We start from the raw sequence: 22,525 nt of genomic DNA, 5'->3' as shown, positions 1-22,525 counted from the left end.
GATAAGGTCAACCAGCCAGTAATATTTTAAAACAGATTTTAATTTGAATTGATTTCATGTTTTTTACCTGTATGTAATTATTGTATTTTATTATGTTGTATGCAGGGGCATCGAATAATTGCCGGCTGTAAGCCGCCCTGAGTCCCCCTCCAGGGGTACAAATAGTTGAAATAAACAAACAAACAAATATTTCAGTTAATTGCAAACTTTTCTGGAAATGAACCCTGAAGCTGGCTCTGTAAAGCTTCTGTGAGCAATGAGTCCAGGCGACATACATGAATTTCCTAGAATTTTCTCAGCTCAGTTATAAAGACTCATCTTTGAGAGGTCAGAAACATACATTACTTGGGTGCCCATTCAGAGCTTTGATTGTCTGGCTAAGATCTATACCCTCAATGGATCCATGGAAGGGCTGACTGCAACTGGAGAGAAACAGAGGTATCTTATAATGGACTGCATACAACTCAAGGCAATTATCTGATAGCATGCTTTTCACATTTTTAAAACCCTGCGATCAATATCTTCTCTCTGTTAGTGACTACAGGAGCATATAAAACCAGACACAGAAAGGTAATACTGTCTGACCAAAATCAGACATTGATTCCAGAGGCTTCCAGACATTGTAAAACAGTTGTTTTAGCTAAAAAATAAACACATTGGGGGGAGGGATGGGGAGGAGATATATATATATATAAATATATATTTTGTGCACTTCTGGCAGAAATGTACAGACAGAAATATAACCTGCTGTCCACGCTCGTACTTAAAACATCATGTAACAACCATGCAAAATCCATTGATGGACGTCTCATTTAGATACATCTAATTAGCAATGGCAAATTCGGTGTACTAAGGAGCCATTCCGTCTATCTATCTCTTGCTCTATCATTGATATTCAAGATTAGGAGTGTGCAATACATCATAGGCAGTGAGCCTTTTCTAACAAAGCAATGCCATTTTTGGAAGAGAACCCTGAGGCTCCACGCAAAACAAGTTATACTAAAAGTCAAGGCCAAACCACGAAAAGTCCTATTAAATGAGCAAAAAATGCTTGCATTCAAGGAATTTTCATGGTACACCACTCAAATTCTTCCTTCCTGCTTGTACAACACAAGTTTCAGGCTAATTGGAGGGTTTTTCTTTCAAGTTTTCGTGCATTTAACATGTGTTCAGCTGATTTCTAGCATGTGCTTTCAGGAAGTGCTCTCTTAAAGACTAGCTTGTAGGCATGGGCAATCCATGGTTCTGAAGTACTTACAAAACTAAAGTTCTGGTGGTGAAAACTAGGGGGCGGTGGTGCTTTGCTTCTACAGTGTTGCTAAAGTTCTGGTGGTTAAAAATTTCAGAACTCTAAAAATTATTATTCCGTTATTGGTGATTTTTTTATGAAGAACCAATTAGGAACTGTCATTTATAACTAAATTTTGAAAGTTTTGTTAGAGTTCTGAAATTTTCACCACCAGAGCTTTAGCTGTAGAAGCAAAGCACCAGAGCCCCCTAGTTTTCACCACCAGAATTTTAGTTTTGTAAGAACTTTAGAACCATTTAAAACCATGGATTGCCCATGCTTACTAGCTAGTAGGCCTGGTCAATCCATGGTTCTAAATGGTTCTAAAGTACTTACAAAACTAAAGTTCTGGTGGTGAAAATTTCAGAACTCTAACAAAACTCAAAATTTCATTATAAATGGCAGTTCCTAATTAGTTCTATCATAAAAATCACCAATAATGAAATAATAATTAAATTAAAGTTTTGTTAGAGTTCTGAAATTTTCACCACCAGAACTTTAGCTTTGTAAGTACTTTAGAACCATTTAGAACCATGGATTGACCAGGCCTACTAGCTAGACATCAGCCAGCCTGGGCTTCACTTGGTCTAGTAAATTTCCAGGTGAGTTTCCAGGTTCCACTTGCCAAAATTCTGCTTCACTAACCCTAACTGAACTGTCTTATATGAGTTTCAAACTGCATTCTATGTCAGTGTAAATGGGGCCCTGTCTCAGTAGTCAAAGTGGTAAGGAAGTATTCTGCAGCTCACTCACTTGGGCTCCCCACTGCCTGATATAACTACGGATGTTGGTAAACAAAGGGCTACACATTCAACAGGTGAAGTCAGGATGTAACAATACTGTCCAGAGTACAAGCATGAAGCTAACTAGAGTTAGAATATGGCTTTACAAATTATATCAAGCTGAAAGCAACAAAGAACAAGCCCAGGCTTGCTAGCTATGGCAATCGGTGGATTGTTTAGAGTGGAAACATCCTATGATGCAAGAGGGGTTATTTATTTGTCTGATGCACTTTTTTCCCTGTTCTTCAGCCAAAATAATTTCCAAGAGTAACGTAACAAAGGTCCAAAATGAAGCACTCCCTCCCTTCCGGTTTATAACCTGCAACCTGACATGATGGCCATGTATAAAAAAATGTGGAGGAGGGAGCAGGCTTGTTTTCTACACACCTGGAGACTAGGACGCAGAGCAGTAGCTTCAAACTACAGGAAAGGAGATTCCACCTGAACATTAGGAAGAACTTCCTAACTTTGAGAGCTGTTCAGTAGTGGAACTCTCTGCCCCAGAGTGTGGTGGAGGCTCCTTCTTTGGAGCAAAGGGTGGATGGCCTGTCAGGGGTGCTTTGAATGTGATTTTCCTGCTTCTTGGCATAATGGGGTTGGACTGGATGGCCCACTGGTTTTCTTCCAACTTTAGGATTCTATGATTCTACTCTACTCTACTCTACTCTACTTACTTCCACCAGGGTTTCTGTCTTAACAAAAGGCTGCACTGGAAGCCTACAATGTCTTTGATGAGAACAGAGGAAGAAGTCCTGGCCTCCTAAGTCTTTTAGGTAACCAGGGTCAACACTAATATAATACAGCCAAAAGATCACAGTTCTAGCCAGAGAACTAATGATTGACACCTCTGAGCTTAGAAACGACTTCATGTGTATCTGTACAACTCCCCAAATCATCCAACCACGGCGGATCCAAAAATATAAAAACAGTAAATCCCCCCTCCCTAATAGATGATACAGACTATAGTCGACAGCACTAGCCCATAACTCTCTTTCCCATCTTGCCACCAGGACACTTCAAGCAGACTTTAATTCTAATCAATTAATCTCCTTGCCCCACTCCTCTTCCTTTCCATTTCCTCTTCTTCCAACAGCATAACTCAGATTTGCAATCCCTTTCCAACCCATCCTACTGTTGGAAGGATAAAAGATAGAGGAGAGGAGGAGGGCAAGGAGGGGAAGCTGGTTAAGAGGCATCTACAAACTCACAAATAATCAAACCCACTAATGTGGAGGGTCAAATATAATCACAAGACATCACAAATCAGTGAGGATTCTGATTAGAGTCTCAATTCTATCAGAAGCAACACAGATTAGTCTCAGAAACCTTTCCACCTAATCATGGGTTTTCCTTCTAAAAACAGCCACTGAGGCCTCCTCTACACTGCCATATTATCTGCTTTGAACTGGATTATATGGCAGTGTGACTCATATACTCCACTTCAAAGCAGGTAATGTGTTTTATTTGATTTCATAATCTGGATTATATGGCAGTGTATAAGGGGCCTCAGAACCAATATATCCCCAGCAGGAATCTGATTACTCATTTTCTGTGCTGACTGCAGAAGGAGAAAAACCCTTTATTCCAGGGACAAACAGAAAAATCAGGGGCTCATTCACACAAGTATGGTGCTATGATTGCACTATAACTGCCACAGCAACATCCTACAGGATTATCAGATGGGGGAAGGCCATTTAGGATTCACGGCCCGTTCACCAAACTATAGCCCCATCCCATCTTCCACAGGAAGTGGCCATGGCAGCTGAAGTGAAATGTAGCACTATATTTATGTGAAGTGGACATTGGTAGAGGGCAGATAGAACCCTTGGTCCTATCTATGACGGTCTAGATCAGTGGCTCCCAACCTTTTTCTGACCAGGGACCACTTGATCAGGGATCACTTTGATCAGGAATTACCCTCCAACATTAGTACCAAAAGGGTTACAAATTGGTCACCTTTAGATTCAGTTTGGTTATTTGGGTACTGATTCAGAATATTGCATTGGTTAGACCACATCAGCTCTAGTCTCTGATACAAAACATATACTATCCAGTAGTCACCATCTGCTTGCCCACAAAAAACCGTATTTTATAAGCATCGGCACTATGAGAAAGTTTTGTGAGACCAGTCACTCTTGTTACAGCATTAGTAATGGCACGGCCACGGACGATATTTTAGTTCTTGTGGACTAGATGGTCTAGATCAGGGGTCCTCAAACTAAGACTCAAGGGCCAGATACGTCCCTCCAAGGTCATTTACCCGGCCCTTGCTCAGAGTCAACCTAGGTCTGAAACGACTTGAAAGCACACAACAACAACAACAATCCTATCTCATCAACCAAAAGCAGGCCCACACGTCCCACTGAAATACTAATAAATTTATGTTTGTTAAAATTGTTCTTCATTTAAATTATTGTATTTAAAGTGTTTTTCATACTACAAATAAGATATGTGCAGTGTGCATAGGAATTCATTAATGGTTTTTTCAAATTAATAATCCGGCCCTCCAACAGTTTGAGGGACTATGACCTGGCCCTCTGTTTAAAAAGTCTAGATGGTAGAAGGCACTTGTCTTCTCTACCCATTAATAACCCAATGGTCTGATTTTCTATGCTAGCAGAAGAAAGGTAAGATTTCTTTTCTACTGTAGCCAGGATGGAAATGTTGGCTACTACTAGCCTTTTAGGTTAGCAATCAACATCAACTGCAGGATTGTAGCCTTTACAGAACTATCTAGAGATGTTATACCCAACGGAGTATGCCCTCACTCTCCAATACCAGGACTCTACAGTTCATGATGGCCTAGTGGTATGAACCTACCACCATGTCAGCACCAGAGAAAGTTGTCACAAGCAATAGGGCCCACAAAGTAAGGGCTCTACCACCAAGTTCACTTCAGGACAAATGCCTGTAGGGAAGTAAGGCTCACGTGAAGGCCACTTAAAATCCTTCTTTATCTGACTCCAACAGGATCGCAGTGGGGTTAAACTGAAACAAGCCTCTTTGATCTACTCCACTATGAAACCTTCTAAGAGCTCCAAAGCCTCTCTAGGGGACAATGTGGCTATTTAGCTGCTTGCGGGGAAACTAAATATGGGTTGGGTTGGGTTGGGTGGGGAGGAACGGTGATCCTTGCCTTTTGAACACGTGTTTCTCCTGAATGCCAAACTCTGCCAGTGCCATGCCAATGCAAGTCACTATGCAAGAGTCCAAGGCTGGAAGAAAGTCTCGTTGCATTTGGTAAACATGTAGGGAACTGTTTAACATAGAAAAACTGCCTGTGAAATGCCAGTTTTTTTAAATATTTGATTGAGGAATGGGTCCAACTATATTACCTAACTCTTTTTAGGATTCAACTGCTAAATTAGAAAGCTAGCAGTCAATCCCTCCTCCCTACAAAAGCATTTTGGGCATAGATCTGCTTCAAGCTTCTTAACAGTTTTTACTGTAAGAGGCTTTTTTTTCTCTCTCTCCTAGCATTCAGATAATTCTCAGAGCAATTCCATCCATTTTTCTCAGAGCCTTTTCAAAAGACTCAGCCGCAGCCATCTACACTAAAGGATGAATCAATACACTTCTTAACACAGGCAGAAGTGCCCATGGCCTTAATTACATGCAACCTCTCCTGACCTTCTTCAGCTTCTGTTCCCTTGTTATATTCTGGATAGCCTCAGCTATTCCTTCACGGGTGTTACTGCTTTCCTTTCACTCCCTGGTTAACTGCATTTATGTTTTATTCAACAACAAACATTTGCAATAGACACAAAACTATAAAAAAATAGTAAGAGCACCTGGAGAATATTACAGTTCCACTGAAGGGCACAACAGTTCGAGTAACAGCGCAGCCAGTACAGTAACTTGAAGCTGTGTCCAGAATCGTCATTATCTATCCAACACTACTGTTTAAATTGTAGCAACTGCTTTGCTCCACACAAACAGAGCCATAAAGGGCAGCAGAAAAAAAGCAGGTGGTGTATGTGTATGTGTTTATGTGCACATACATGTGCTTAACCCTGTGGTTCTCAACCTTCCTAATGCAGTGACCCCTGAATACAGTTCCTCATGTTGTGGTGACCCTCAACCATAAAATATTTTGTTGCTACTTCATAACTGTCATTTTGCTGCTGATATGAATAGTAATGTAAATATCGGATATATAGGATGTATTTTCATTCACTGGACCAAATTTGGCACAAATACCTGATACGCCCCGGTGTGAATACTGGTGGGGTTGGGGGCGGATTGATTTAGTCATTTGGGAGTTGTAATTCCTGGGATTTATAGTTCACCTACAATCAAAGAGCATTCTGAACTCCACCAACGATGGAAATGAATCAAACGTGGCACACAGGACTCCCATGACCAACAGAAAATACTGGAAGGGTTTGGTGGGCATTGACTTTGAGTTTTGGAGTTGTACTTCATCTACATCCAGACAGCACTGTGGACTCAAACAATGATGGATCTGACCAAACTTGGCACGAATTCTTAATATGCCCAAATGTGAACACTGATGGAGTTTGGGGGAAATAGACCTTGACATTTGGGAGATGTAGTTGCTGGCATTTATAGTTCACTAACAATCAAAAACCATTCTGAACCCTACCAATGATTGAATTGGGCCAAACTTCCCACACAGAACCCCTATGACCAACAGAAAATATTGTGTTTTCTGATGGTCTTTGGCAACCCCTCTGACACACCATCACGAGTTCACGACCCCTTCAGGGGTCCAGACCCCCAGGTTGAGAAACACTGGCTTAACCATTCATCTGGCCAATTGTATTTTCTACTGTTTTCCTTATCTTTTCCTGCACTGGCTCTATAGCAACTTTCTTTTTTCTTTTCCTTTTTTTTTTTTTTTTGAGCTAACAATTCCAGCCTAGGTTGCTGTGAGTTTTCTGGGCTGTATGGCCATGTTCCAGAAGCATTATCTCCTGATGTTTCACCCACATCTATGGCAGGTATCCTCAGAATGCCTGCCATAGATGAGGGCCAAATGTCAGGAGAGAATGCTTCAGGAACATGGCCATACAGCCCGGAAAACTCACAGCAACCCAGTGATTCCAGCCATGAAAGCCTTTGACAACACAATTCCAGCCTCGTTTCCATCTCAAATAAAGGTCTGTAATTCTTTAAATAAAGAATAAAGATGATTTTAAGAGGTAGCTTGCAGGTAAGAACATTTTAAAGGAATTTCCTCAAATATATATCATATATATCAACCTCATGAATAAGTCAAGAGTAGGTTTCGGTGCCAAAATTATGGCTTTTGATATGACTCAAGGATAATTTGGGGGTCATTCTACAAAGAGGGGAAAGCACCAATGCTGCCTCAGCGGCCATTTTCCACCCAGGCATTCACAAAGGTCAGAAAAGGTATTGTGGAAGGGAAAGTAGACAGTGCCAGTGCTCCTTTTAGATTTGTCAGGAATTGGCTAAGCTCTTGCCTTTCACCACTCTACTCAGAAAAGGGGGGTTAAAACTGTTTGTGGAAGTGGGAACCTGTCTATGGAAGTGGGCAGCCCAGCCACATCTACACACATATAATTTCACTTTTATTAGGTACTAGCTTGGGGACCCAGCAATGTCTGGGTTATTTGAAAAAGGCATTGTTTGTTTTGGGATGTTAGGTATTCTCAGTTTGGTGTGGTTGAACTACAATTCCCAGAATCATGGGTCAATCCTCCCCAAACCTTGCCAGTTTTCAAAGTTGGCCATTTTGGACCTGTGTGGCAAATTTGGTCTAGGTACGTCATCATCTGGCTGTAGTGCTCTCTGGATTAGAGTGAACTACAGCTCCGAGATTCCAAGGGCAATCACTCCCAAACCCTGCCTGTATTCACAGTTGGCCATGTTAGTTCAATGTGCCAAGTTTGGTCCAGATCAGTTGTTGATTGGGTTTTGTGCTCTTTGGATGAGGATGAACTACAACTCCCAGATTCCTGGGGCAATCTTCCCAAAACACCTGTCAGTATTCAGAGTTGGCTATATTGAGTCTGTGTGCCACGTTTGATCCAGATCCATCGCTGACTGGGTTCAGTGCTCTCTGGATAAGGGAGAACTACAACTCCAGAATCCCAGGGCAATCATCCCGAAACTCTGCCAGTGTTCACAGTTGGCCGTGTTGAACAATTAACAAATGTCCTTACAATAAAAATATTAGCACATTCAAAAAAGCAGCAGCTGATAAGCATTTTGATGGCCATCATTGCAGCATTATCATTTATGAAAGACAGGTTCAAATTAAAACAGCACATTTAAAAGTTACATGCTGTATTATCTTCATTAAAAAGAGAAAACCCTCAGGAAGGTCTGGGAGGTCACTTTCCAGAAAATGAAGGAAAATTAGACCACTTTCTTTCAGAGGGAGTTCTACGAAGGGCTAAGCGCCCCTTATTTCTTCTAGTTGACTCTCCCCAACACTGTTTTGCAAGGAGAGAAATAGAAGCCACAGTATTAAACGTTGCAACAGCCTCACATGATGTTCCAGCCCAGGTTTTGAATCTAATTGCTATGCCCTCTTTATTCCTTTACCAGATTTTTTAAAAAGTACACAGTAATAATAAAAACAGAAAGGAAATGTCGGTTAGATGTAATACATTAATATGAGTCATTCACACTATATTGTTTTGCAAGCCATAAAATATGACTTCACTCTCTAATAAAAAAAAGTGTTAAGTGCAGAGTGCTGATTAAGATCTTTTCCCACCTCTTCCCACTGTATGTCAGTCAACATATCTGGTCCTTGTTCATTATTCTCCTATAATCACTTGCTATTCCATTACTAACAACCACAAGTCTTTTTCATTATTCCCTTATTAACAGCACTGCCAAGATTGCATCAACCCTTTTGCTGTAATGCCACAATTTCAGCTCAGAGGAAGGCTCTCTTCAACACCAAAACGTTGTTGGTTTTAGGTCCCAACTCACTAAGTCCCACTTGCACTCTTTTTGTCTGAGGTTGGAAATAATTGATTATATTTGTGGTCTTCAATGTGTGAGATAATTTTCTGATATTTCTAAAATGAGGACTGGTAATTAATGTTTTACATAATTTCCTTTTTTTTCCTTTGGGGAGGTAATAGAGGTAGCCATTTTTAGTCATCTTAGTTGTGGATTTTTATTTAAAAGCGTCATGCTATGCCTTGTTAATTATTAATTCAACAAATTAATTTCATCGTTTTCAGTGACACAATTAACTTCAATGAACTGGATGTTGAATTAATGCTAGCGCTTCAGCTTCGACACTGCCGTTTCCAAGCCTCTCGTGTGAAGGATGTTCAATAAATATCTTTGCAATTTCAATTATAGAATTGAAAAAGTAAAGATAATATTTAAGGACCCTGTATTATGACCCAGAAGTAAGAACTGCTTTTCCAATAGTAAGAACTGCTGAAAAGAAGAGGGAAGCTTACCTCGACAGTGAGCCCCTTCATCTGAACCATCCACACAGTCACGTTCACCATTGCACAGCTTGATCATGGGGATACAAAGATCTGTTCCCAGGCAGTTGTACTCGTTGGGCTGACATCTTGACACTTTGCTTTGCGGACCTGTAATACAGGAAGAAACACAATTGTCATGATAAAAGATACAATGAGCATGAAGGTCACAGTGAATCAACCTGGCCTGAGAAATGCAGCTAAGGAATGTGAAAAATCAAGAGATGTCTTGTATGCAATGTGCCTTCAAGTCATCTGTGAACCTAATTTTCATAGGGTTGTCTTAGGGAAGGAATACAGTACTCAGATGGGGTTTGGTGCCTTATCACATTGATTAGGGTGGGGATTCACCAGCTTCTCTGGCAAATCCATAGGGCAGCAAGGCAATTGTGGTACCCCCCCCCCCCGCCCTGCCTTGCCCACAGCAACGCTTCCTGTCACACAGCTCCTCTGCCGACCCCATTACTCCCTACAGAACATGGGAAGCCTCCTGTGTTCTGAGCGAAGAACTGTAGGACACTTACACAACCGTTCATCTACAGAGGCCAGGCGGGAGTGTCATGTGATGGGCAGCATGGTGCTCCATAGATGAACGTAATTATTTATTTATTTGCAGCATTTCTACCCCGCTCTTCTCACCCCCGCAAGGAGACTCAGAGCGGCTAACAATGGCAGCGATTCGATGCCGCAATAATTACAATTGTAAAAGCAAAATAAAATCATACCATATAATACATTAAAACAACATTAGTTATCCAATCATAAAGGCATTTCCATTATAACAACCATCTGGTCCAATTCACTGTTCAGGTGCCATTAGCCAAAAGTCTGGTTCCACAACCACATCTTCAGTTTTCTTCTGAAAGAAAGGTGGTAGGACGGCGATCTAATTTCGCTGGGGAGAGAATTCCACAGGCGGAGGGTCACCACCAAGAAGGCTCTGTCCCTCGTCCCCACCAGCTTCGTTTGCGAAGCTGGTGGGACTGAGAGCAGGGCCTCCCCGGCAGATCTTAGACCATGAGGCGGAACGTAGAGGGAGATACGTTCGGACAAGTAAGCTGGACCGGAGTCGTATAGACCAAGACCAGGACTTTGAATTGTGCTTGGAAATGGACTGGCAGCCAGTGAAGTTGACGTAACAAATACCTGTGTGATGAAGTAGTTTGTCAGTTTATTTCCCTGAACCAATTTATTTGCAGTAAAGGGGAAAATACAGATGGTATTCTGAAGGAAGGCAATCATGTGCACCAGCTACATTCTGTTGCCAAAAACAAACAGTAGGATCCAATAGATGCAGCATTACTCCAAATGCAAACTCAGCCCAAAATATTACAATGGGGGTCCGGGTTCAGGGGCAGGAACATGTCTTGGGGTTTGTTTTTGCCTGTAATCGCTAACAATTATTCAGTTGAGCCTGTGCCTTGTAAATTGACTAGAATCCATGTAGTACCCTCACACACACATGCACCTACCATCCCATCTTGGTTTTCATTGTTGTGTTCCTTCAAGTAATTTCCGACGTATGGCATTCCTAAGGAGGCAAACCTATCACATGATTTGGGGGGGATTTATTTAGAGGGGATTTATCATAGCTCTCCTATGGGTCTAAGAGAATATGACTTGTCCAAACTCATCCAGTGGGTTGCCATAGTCAAATGGGGATTCAGACCTTGGCCTCCAGAGTCTACAATACTCTGGTTCTCCCTCCCTACCTACCAATTTACATTCTGCTTTTAAAAGAAACACACACACCATTTTTCTGGGCAGCTTAATATTAAGGGCTAATTAAGCCGGATTCCTTTACAGCCCAAGAGGAGAGAGGGTTGCCACACAGTGCCATAACCCATCAGCCAAAGCAATTTGCCATGTAGGAACAGCTTCCCCTTGCCCCCATTCTGCCTCCATCAACTGCTTAATCATGACTAGGGTAAGCGTCATTAACAAGCTACTTTATTACTTTAAGGCGCTAATAAATGAGCTAATTTATTTCATGTGACAAGCTTGTGGTATATCCCAAAGGGCTGCATTAGGCAGGAATTTTTAACCCCAGAAAACCACTTTAAAAGTAGCTGTTCTTTTGCCCATAAATATATGCTCTCTAATTGATTTGGCGAGAGCCCAAAGACAAATAAAACAGAGAAGGCCACAGCTGAGGAGATAAGGTCTACACAGAGAGCCTAGGGAGCTAAACAGCTCGGAGTTCATGGGCTGGAAGGTCCCATTCTGTTTACGAGCTAACTTTGCCCATGGCAGTGATCACAAAGCATTTCCACAAAAGAGCATTTAAATCAGGCTAGTCACCTCTGCTGATGGTGTTAAACTGGGGTCATCAAATATGTATATAGTGTAGATAAATATAACTGTTGTTGATGCTACTATTAACAACAACAACTACAATATTTTATTATAGTCCAAAGACCCTTATTGCACCACAGGTGTACAAGGTATGCAGGTTAATGAGGTAAACAACAGCCGGTTGATTAAACACACAGTTGGGTAAAATTTCCAACAGTTAAAAGCTGCTTAAAATGCGTGTTAGCTAGCAGCTTTCAGAAAGAACTATTGAGCTACTGACCACTGTTTAGTGCTCTCCCATCTTCCTGAGAAACATGCCAGACTACTACAAAGCAAGCTGTTCGTGGTCTTCATGGACCTGAAATCGCAATAGAATATCCTGAAGCAGGGCCAATGATTTCCTACTGAAATTGCCGAAGACCTAACTACTACTGGAACACTGAAACAGAGAAGAATCTATTACCTGAGGAAGGTGTTTCCACTGCAAACACTTAAAGAAGGAATACTACCCAGGATACCTTGTAGTAACCTTTGTCACCTCGTCTTCTCTGACACTACAACTTTGTAAGCAACCAATGGTCCTCCACAGGCCCGTAGCCAGGATTTTGATTTTGGGGGGGGGGGGCTGAGTCTGAGTGAAAGAGGGTCTACCCTAGCAAACCTTTTGTATCGTTACCCAAATACACCCGTGCATATGGGATATATTGAGTATGGTGATCAGATCATGATATGAATAAACATAACAGTTTAAATAATGCACCAGTAAGGCCTTTTCGCAAACCACCATGAGCCCCCCCCCCCCCCCCCGGGCTACATGCCTGGTCCTCCAAGATACTTTCAATTGACTGTTTGAATCATCAGACATATCTTGTCAACATATTGGACTATTGTTTTTATTAAGAGGAGACTAATGTCTCCCAGTTGAAATGTATGTGAATACTGTCATTTATTTAGTTTTGTACTTTTATGTTGTGTATATAAGTAAAAAAAACCATGTTGTATGACAACACATTTGATGTTTCAAATATAACAATAACATACTATTTCTTGGTTGTTATAGGTTTTTTCGGGCTATATGGCCATGTTCTAGAGCTTGCCATAGATGCAGGCGAAACATCAGGAGAGAATGCTTCTAGAACAGTGGTTCTCAACCTGGAGTCCCCAGATGTTTTTTGGCCTACAAGTCCCAGAAATCCCAGCCAGTTGACCAGCTGTTAGGATTTCTGGGAGTTGAAGGCCAAAAACATCTGGGGACCCCAGGTTGAGAACCACTGCTCTAGAACATAGCCATATAGCCCGGGGGGGAAACTACAACAACCCAGTCATTCCGGCCATGAAAGCCTTTGACAATATACTATTTCTTGTATTTTCTGAGAAACATGTCAGACTACTACAAGGTAAGCTGTTTGTGGCCTTCATGGACCTCAAATCAGCATTCCACCCCATCTCAAGAAACAAATTATGGGGAAAACTGAATAACACATTGGAAGACAAAAGACTTCTAGGCCAGTGGTTCTCAACCTATGTTGAGATGTTTTGGTCTTCAATTCCCAGAAATCCTAACAGCTGGTAAACTGGCTGGGGTTTCTGGGAGTTGTAGCCAAAACACTTGGGGACTCAAAGGTTGAAAACCACTGTTCTAGGCCTTATCAAGGTCATTTACAAGGAAAGCAAACTTCAGATCAGATGTGGCAACCTCAGCCAACCCTCTGGTGAGATATCCATGTCCAGAGATATCCATGTCCAGAGATATCCATGTCCAGTCAATGATGCATCCTTGCCCCCACCCTATTCAACATATTCCTAAATAACATGAAGGATACCCTTTTGGACCCCAATGGACACTTGCCCAAGCTTGGAACTAGAACCTCCTTACTGTTTTATGAAGGTGATGCTGCCATGATCTCACACTCCAGGGCAAGTCTAAAGGAAATTCCTTAATTACTATTCCCAGAATGACCTAAAAATCAACTACGAGAAATCTAAAGTTCTGGTAGTTGAGAATGTTGCTATTGGTATCAGGGAAATCTATCCTGAAGCTGGGGTTAGGATGCAGGACCCCCATGAAAATGAGGAAAAGCAAATAATAAATTCTTTTTTAAAACCCAAGAGAATATATCTTGAGAAATCTCCAGGTCCTTCCACTGATTTTATATTTCCACAGAGTCCCCACTGGAGGATCTGGAGCTTTGTAAAGAGAACATTTTGATCAAATCCTCAAATAATCACATCTGCAAAAGTTGAACCTGTAAATGTGAAAGACCAATTTGCAATACTACCTATGGCATTTGATAGCATCTAGAAATTTCCCTAAAAGTCAAACACATGCCAAGGGCTTTGCTTAGAGCCAGCTGGTTTTGTGCCACTATTGGTACATAAGGGATTACAATTTTAGAGATGCCAGATGCAACCATCTGTGATGGTAAGTGAAAAATTTTAATCCAATTTTTTTCATATTGCCTATTTCTAAGCAAAACGTCTGCATATGCACACGGTGGTGGTGGGAAGTCCTATTTTAAAGAGAACAAAGACCCAGCTACCCAGAGCTATAAGTGAGATAATAGCGCTTTCCATTCTCCAGCTAATGTCAAAAGAGAACCAGTCTTTATCACAGTATTAGTAATGACAAGGAACAAGCCTGCTTTTCTAACATTTAATTGCATCCAATCATGAAGTACTCCCAGTTCAAGGAGAATTAGTTGGTAAAAAAAATATCTAGGCACCCTTTCCATTATTACTTCCTTAAAAGTATTTCATCGTGATATAGTAGACATGCTGTATCTATGGGAGTTCAATTCTGGGGGAAAGAGGTAAAATCATGTGACAGTGACATGAACTTGGGTGAACCATTTGCCAAACAGTTATTGACTGGGAAAGACATAGTTGCAGTCATGGCTTCACTCTATCAGACAATGTAAGCTTTGGAAAATCCAGAATTTTGTATGAGTTTATGAACATTTGGTTTGTTTCCTTAGTTTAACAAGTGGAAAAAAGTTGAATATATTATGATCTCCTTATCCATGGACTCCTAATGATGTAAGAAACGATGCTCAAGTTAAAAATAAAGAAACAGAAAGCATATTTTGGGAGATTTTGTATGTGTTTGCAATATCAATGCAAACAAATAAACAAACATGATAAAAAGTGACTCAAATGGTACAACAGTTTTTAAAAATGTGAAAAACAATTTAAATCTATACATGTATAGACGATAAGACTGCCTTGAACCAAGATAAATTGTAAATAGATATTCAGACTCTTTTAGTTTCCTAAATCAGGGATTGTACTGCACATGCATTTTATACATTCAAACCCTGACTTAACGCTGACTAGTTAGGAACCTAAATGTTTCTAAATTCCCCTGTATTTGCAGAACTATGACTTTGAATCCTCTTCTCCCATCCACAACAAAATATAAAACCAAATAGGATAACACTGCTGTCTAGGTGATCTGAAGAGTAGGGTTTTCTTTTTTAAACTTTTCCAAGATCTTGACAGAGCAGCAACAACTGAGACAGTGATTCTCAATCTGTGGGTTTTGGCCTTCAATTCCCAGAAATCCTAACAGCTGGTAAACAAGCTGGGATTTCTGGGAGTTGTAGGCCAAAACGCCTGGGGAAACTCAGGTTCAGAACTACTGAATTGGACGCTGCCCGAAAATTCTACAATAATGGCACAATTCTAAAACTGCAAGGAGGGAAAATTGGGCATATTTGAGGGAACGGGTGTCAAAATATTCCTATCAGGTAATCCCCAGGTGGCTATTATCAGTAGCATCTGCAATAACACCACATCTTCAGTTTGTGTGATCTCTTTACCCCCTTAAAATGACTCAAGGCATCCTATAGATCTCCCAGTCCTGCATTCCTCTAATCCAAGAGAGGTTCCATCACCACATCTTGGGCCAGTTAATTCCATATGTTGTGCTGTGTTGTTTTCAGAAGTGTTTTCTTTTATCTGTCCTGAATGTACGGCCTGTCAGCTTCAGTGGGTTACGTTCTTGACATGAGAAGAGAAGAAACAATCCTCTCCACCCACTTTCTTCAAACCATATATCATTTTATAAATCTCTACTATTTCTTGTTGGTAATTCCTTCCCATTCTCCAAAGCAAAAAGCTGTTGCTGTGCCATGTCTTGCTTCTGCAACTTGTCCTGACCTTTTTTAAAAAAATCTTACATACTTTTTGATGTGAGGCTCATATGATTGATAACATATTACACTGGTGTCAATCCTACCACAATAGCCACCAGACCACAACACTTCTAAATCTCACACTTTTGGGCTGTTATTCATCCCTTCTGAAACCCACATACACCGAGGCACAAGAAAAGGTGAAAGAAATATCTGTCCATGTCTTGAAACAAAATGAACAATGAAGGAAGTGCTCTACTAAAGCCTGTAGCTGTTAATACCAAGTGAAAAGGGCAATACCAATCTTTTTGTCTTGGTCTGAGATTAAGTTAATGGAGAGAGTCCATGCCAGGCATCCCCAAACTGCAGATCTCCAGCTGTTTGTGTCTCCAACTCCCAGAAGCTCTAGCCAGCTTGTTCAATGCTCTGGAATTCTGGGAGTTGGAGGCCCAAACAGCCGGAGGACCGCAGTTTGAGGATGTTTGGTTTATGCTGTTGCTCCATCAGTCTGCAACTGGGGCTCTCTAGAGAATGCTCAATTTTTCTACAGCTATTCCTGAGGCATAATTGAGCTCTAAGTGATGGCACTAAAATAGAGTAGTGTGTCGGCTCCTTCTCAAAGGCAAGTATGGCACGGAGCAGTCTAGTGTGTAGGCCACAAGACAGCATGGGTATCTTTTCTACTCTCTACTCATGGGAGATTCTGAAGCCCTGCAATATATTACACAGAGATGGTCAAAGCCAGATCTATATTCTGTTTTTGCAGCCATGCAGACTTTATGTCACTCCTCCTTCACTTAGATCAGCAGTTCCCAACCTGTGGTCCATGGACCACCAGTGATCCCCAAGAACAAAAATATGGTACAAAAATATGGTCTGAGGCCTCACCATTACTACACTGTTGCCTCAAAACCACATGGCAACAAGAGCAACTGGTCTCGTGAAACCCTCTTATAGTGCCAAGGCAATGGGGATGTGGGGAGGGGAGAGGCTGACTACCCATGAAAGATTACGAGAACCACATCAGTTCTAGATTATTAAATATGGTTTATGTGGGCGAGCAGATGGTGACTACTGGGTAGCATATGTTGTATCAGAAACTAGAGCTGATGTGGTTTATCCAGTTTTCTGAATCAGCACCCCAAATAACTGAACTCAATCTAATGTTGCCCAAAAACTGATTTGTAACCCTTTTGGTACTAATGTTGGGGAGTGGTCTATGGTCAAAGTGGTCCCTCATAAATAAATAAAAAGGTTAAGAACCACTGACTTGGACCAAGCATAACATTTCTTGCAGGTTCACTGATGTCTCAGAATAATGACTCAAGTCTTGTTTTCCTGCAAACCTAGTAACAGCTAAGAATGACTAAGAGTCATTTTCACATTAATCAACTTGATTTGAGCTTCCCGATCAAAAAGGTGGCTTGGACACAGCAGTTTGGTTCACAAAATCGATTCTGTGTGCTCACCAGTTTTATCTGTTTCTTAATAATACATTCAAAATATTTTGCAGTTTGTACACAGACTGATGCTTTTGGAGGATGTAATAGATTAATAAAGACTTCCACAACTGGAGATAATTTGCGCCTCATTAGCCCTAGGGTGAAATGGCAAAAGGGAAATCTGTCTCGCCCAAATACATTTATTTATACATGAGTTGTTTGTGTGCATTATTTACAGCATTTATATCTAATTCCTTAGTTTTAAAAGCCTGTTTTTTTTATAAAAAAAACTAACTGTAGTCTTTAACAAATAAGATAGTTGTTGTCACAGGGTTACAGTGTATGAAATGCAACAACTGAAAATGAAAGAGGAGGAAAAAGGAAAACATGATGTTGTTTTGTTGGTTAACATCTGGTAGTGTTCTACTTGTGATAATTCCCTAAATGAGAGATGCCCATGATCCTTGGTCATATAGTGCCCAGCACAGGTCATGCAAACTCAGGTCCGTGGCTTTCTTGATTGAATCCATCAATCTGTAGCACACTGCCCTCCTTTTCCTTTTACCTTCCAATTTGCCAATCATTACCATCTTTTCAAATGAGCCACATTGTCTCATGGTTATGTCCACAGTCTAACAACATCGTTTTATTTTATTTATTTATTTATTATTCAAACTTATATGCCGTCACTCCTCTAGGGCTCGGAGCGGCTTACAAGAAACAAACTCGAATCTAACACAATTTAAAACAACATATCAAAGATTGAAAGCCTGTTGAAACAAATATGCCCTGCGGAAAGCTGATAAATCCCGCAAGGCATGGACTTCTGGTGGCAGAGTGTTCCAGAGCAATGGTGCCACTGCTGTAAAGGCTCTGCGTCTGGTTGCTGCTAAACGCAAAGTTTTAAAACTGGGAACTTCCAATAAATCTTGGTCCTCAGAGCGGAGAGATCTCTGGGGTCAGTAGGGGGTGAGGCGGTCCCTCAGGTACATCGGCCCCAGACCATGTAAGGCTTTAAAGGTAAGTACCATCACTTTAAAAATGATCCGGTGCTCAATCGGTAACCAATGCAGCTGCAGTAAGATTGGGGTTATGTGGCATCTCATCGGGGCTCTTGCGAGTAGCCAAGCAGCTGCATTTTGCACCAATTTGAGCTTCCGGATTACCAGCAAAGGAAGGCCAATGTAGAGGGCGTTACAGTAGTCCAGTCTTGAGATGACCGTGGCTTGGAGTACCATAGCTAGGTCGTTCCTGGACAGATAGGGGGGCTGCCATCTAGCCTGCCGCAGATGAAAAAAAGCGGTTCTGCTCACGGCGGAGACCTGAGCCTCCATCGTCAGCAGAGGGTCCAAAAGGACTCCCAGACTCTTTACCAATGATGACGGGCATAGCGCTTCGCCATCCACGGTAGGCAGCTGGATATCCTCACTGCTCGGGAGACCCAGCCATAGGATCTCCGTCTTTGCCGGATTCACCCTCAACCTGCTGGCATTACCACTTCTAGGAAGAGCTTGGTCTTGATTTGCTCTCAGACTTGATTTGTCAATTTGGGTCTTTTTTAGTGGACCATAGTATCCATAGAATGTTTTCTCCAGTATCATATTTCAAATTAGAAACAAATATGCAGGCAGCAGTATTTATGAATTCCAGCTGAAATGGAAAGAGGAAAGGAGGGGCTGGATGGAGCTGATCTCTTAAAAGAGAACTTCCTTTGGTTATTTCTCCCACTCTCCCTTTCTCTCCTGTAGGTACAGAACCCCTTCGCTTCTGAGGTGCAGTTTAGGACCTACAGAAATGCCAATTTCTGCAATGGATGCTGATTTATCATATGTTTGTGTTCATTTAAAGGTGGATACCAGTTAAGCTTCACCTAAATTGTGGCTTCATTACTCTAGGGGTCAAACCCATAAGTTATCAAGCAAAACCACAATCTAATTAAGAATGAATTCTTGCACGTACATCAATTTATGCCTTTGAAAGTCAGAGGGGCCAATCCAGAAGATGTTTTAAGTTAGCATTGTTAAGTTTCATCTAACCACAGGCTCCCCACCACAAAGTAGCATTGGGATTTCCTGCTGCTTGCATACAAACGCTTGTCAGCTTAACTCCATCAACCTATGGATATGAACTGTGACACTCTTCCCAACTCCCTCCCACTTCTTTCATTTCTGGCTCCTGTCTGAAGCAGATATTTCCTGTCAGCACAGGCATGAGACCGGGAAGCCCTCTATCTCCTGGGTCTGTTAGCTGGACCTTTCTCACGCCATTACGGCACCGAACCCACGCCTTCTTATCTTTCTGGTAAGGGGAGAAGACAGTATTATGAAGTCCAGGGCTGGAGGATTTGTTCTTGCAGGCAGCCTCAATAAATCCTTTGAGAGGGGGATTAGAGGACAAGAGTATTTATTGGTGATGGTGATGATGATGATAAATTAACAAGGCCACGATACTTTTTTCCACTTCTCCAAAGCCCAGGTTGTGCAATTCACTCTTCTGCACACTTAAAACTTGTAAGATACAATCAATAGACACATGTTTTTGAAGGATCAGTCACTTGTATCATACCAAATGAGTACCACACATGTGACCAATTTTTTTTAAAAAAAATCAATTGTTTCTCACACTTTCTGCATCTTTGAGTCTCCTTGAGCAAGAGAAAGTGGGGTGCAAATACTATAAATAGTGAAATAAATAAATATGTTATTTTACACTCACTTTTGGCTTTTAAAACACCCCTATTCTGTGTTGGGGTTAAACAAATTCCTAGCATAACTTCCAACATCTCTGAAATCAGAACAAATTGTCTCTCTATTCCGGTGCTATCAGGGGCGGCTCAACCCATTACACAAAGTAAGCATTTGCAGTATAGTTGATTTTGCCCAGGGGCGCTCTTGAGGCGCTCTTGGGGGAAAATAGACCTTGACATATGCGAGTTGTAGTTACTGGGATGTATAGTTCACCTACAATCAAAGAGCATTCTGAACCCCACCAATGATGGAATTGAACCAAATATGGCACACAGAACTCCCATGACGAACAGAAAATATATATCAATGATTGGTTGGGGGGGGGGGGGGCAAAATATTGTTGGCTTACCGTTGAAAATTACCTAGGGCCACCTCTGGGTGCTATCCATCTTGAAAGTCAGGTTCCCTCACAGCCAGGATGTTAGGCAACTGAGCTTCTCCATCTAACATTTCAAGATCCATTATGGGAAGTGGCATGATGGTTATCTAGTCTCAATCCTCCCAAAATTAGTTCTACCTCAGCAAACCCTATATTTTAAATAGTCTTGGTCTAGAAGCATCCCTAAGAATTGCACCAGGGATGAAAATGCATTTTGGAGCATGGGTATGTGAAACTATGTAAACCGAATCCCTGAATACGAGGATCCTAATATATCTTGTTTTCTCCCAGCTGTCAAACTAAAGAGACAAACAAGACATTCATCAATCCCTACTGAATTCTAGATTTGCCAAAGTTATTACTGCAACTGTTTCATCTCGAATCAGTAACTGTTCGGCAAACGGTTTACCCAAGTGACTAACATAACGTGTCAAAGTGGAAACTCAAAAATAATACGCTCTATTTTTATGACAAAAATTCCAAACTGCATCCTAATATGTAATCACAGTGATCTTTTACAACTTCCAGACATTAAGTGACACATGTGAAATGAAAAGTTTAAAGAATGTCATAGACTACATTTAAATCTGCACTGGTTCTTTGCTTCCTCAGTTTAAGAGTAAAGTGACATATATTGGAAATTGTCGTTGTCTTGACACAATAAAAGTCTCTATTTCTCTGTTACCACAGATAACCGGAGGAAAAATCACACACACACACAAACCACTTAACTTCTGGCCTCTGCAAGGTATCTCACTCTGAAAGGGTGCCCTGGAGAAATTTGGCATACAGCCCAGAAGAATACTCTCTCTTTTCTGATCATAATCAGAAATTAACTGCTCTAGGGCAAAACTAAAAAAAAAGCTTTGCTTCTGTTTCTTCAAGGATACTCCTCACTAGCCAAAACCCAGAATATAAATGAAAAAAAGAGCCAAAGGTCTGTTATAGGCAGCAACCAGTTTCCTACAGTGGCCAATGTGATGCTCAGAAGCAGGTCAAGGAGACGACAACCCTTCCTCTCTGTGGTCTGGCTGTCCCATGGTATTCAGCATCATAATCCATCTGTTACTGGCAGGAGAACATAGCCATCATTTAGTAACCATTGATAGCCTTATCCTCCATGAATATGACTAATCCCTTTTTAGCTATCTAACTCAATACTCATGACTACATACTGTGTTAGCAAATTCCATCATTCGAAATGGTATGAGGAAATATTCCCTTTTATCCACCCCAAATCTCTCCCTATTCAGCTGCAGTGGATGACCCTGGATTCTACAGTTATGAGACCGAAAAGAATGTTTCCTTATCCACTGTCTCTATACTATACCTAATAATTACCATGATTAAAAAAGGTAAAGGTTTTCACCAACATTAAGTCTAGTCATGTCTGACTCTGGGAGGTTGTACTCATCTCCATTTCCATGTCGAAGAGCCGGCATTGTCTGTAGATGCTTCCAAGATCACATGGCCAGCATGACTGCATGGAGCACAGTTACCTTCCCGCAGAAGCGGTATCTACATTTGCATGTTTTTGAACTTCTAGACAGGAAGAAGCTGGAGCTAACAGCAGGAGCTCACCCTGCTCCCCAGATTTGAACCACCAATCTTTTGGTCAGCAAGTCAACAGTGGTTCAACCCACTGTGCCACCAATGGGCCCTCGATGTCGGTGCCCAAAAATAGGGAAACTTGCCCACTATGCTTCAAATGGCACCTGGAAGTCAATATATGTCAGAGGCACAGAGATCCAAAAAAATGGCCTTGGGACTACTCCTACTGTATATCCCATCCTCTGCCTTTATTTGAATTAATTCTAAATTATAAAGCCTCCAGGTCATTTTAACTATCCTTTTCCACACTTTCCCCCAGCTCTACAATATCTTTAAATAGAGCAACTTGAACTGTATGTAATATCCAAGGGAAGACTCAATAAGAGATTTCAAACATGGAATTCTTCAAAAATATTAGTTCTGCCATAAGCTTGCAATTTTTTTATCATTATCATCATTTATT

At 41.2% G+C, this 22,525-nt stretch overlaps 1 protein-coding gene across 3 annotated transcripts in view; it reads right to left on the bottom strand.

The window, feature by feature from the left end:
* Positions 1 to 22,525, bottom strand: part of LRP1 (LDL receptor related protein 1) — a 439,797-nt gene that overhangs the window by 271,978 nt on the left and 145,294 nt on the right. For all 3 annotated transcript variants that reach the window (XM_060763011.2, XM_060763013.2, XM_060763012.2), the window contains one exon: positions 9,489 to 9,626. In XM_060763011.2, coding sequence (XP_060618994.2) covers positions 9,489 to 9,626 — 138 coding nt within the window. The remainder of the gene's footprint in view (positions 1 to 9,488; positions 9,627 to 22,525) is intronic.

Source organism: Anolis sagrei, chromosome 2 (assembly GCF_037176765.1).
Source record: "Anolis sagrei isolate rAnoSag1 chromosome 2, rAnoSag1.mat, whole genome shotgun sequence".
Lineage (NCBI taxonomy): Eukaryota > Metazoa > Chordata > Lepidosauria > Squamata > Dactyloidae > Anolis > Anolis sagrei.
This window is presented reverse-complemented; position numbering and strand designations above follow the sequence as displayed.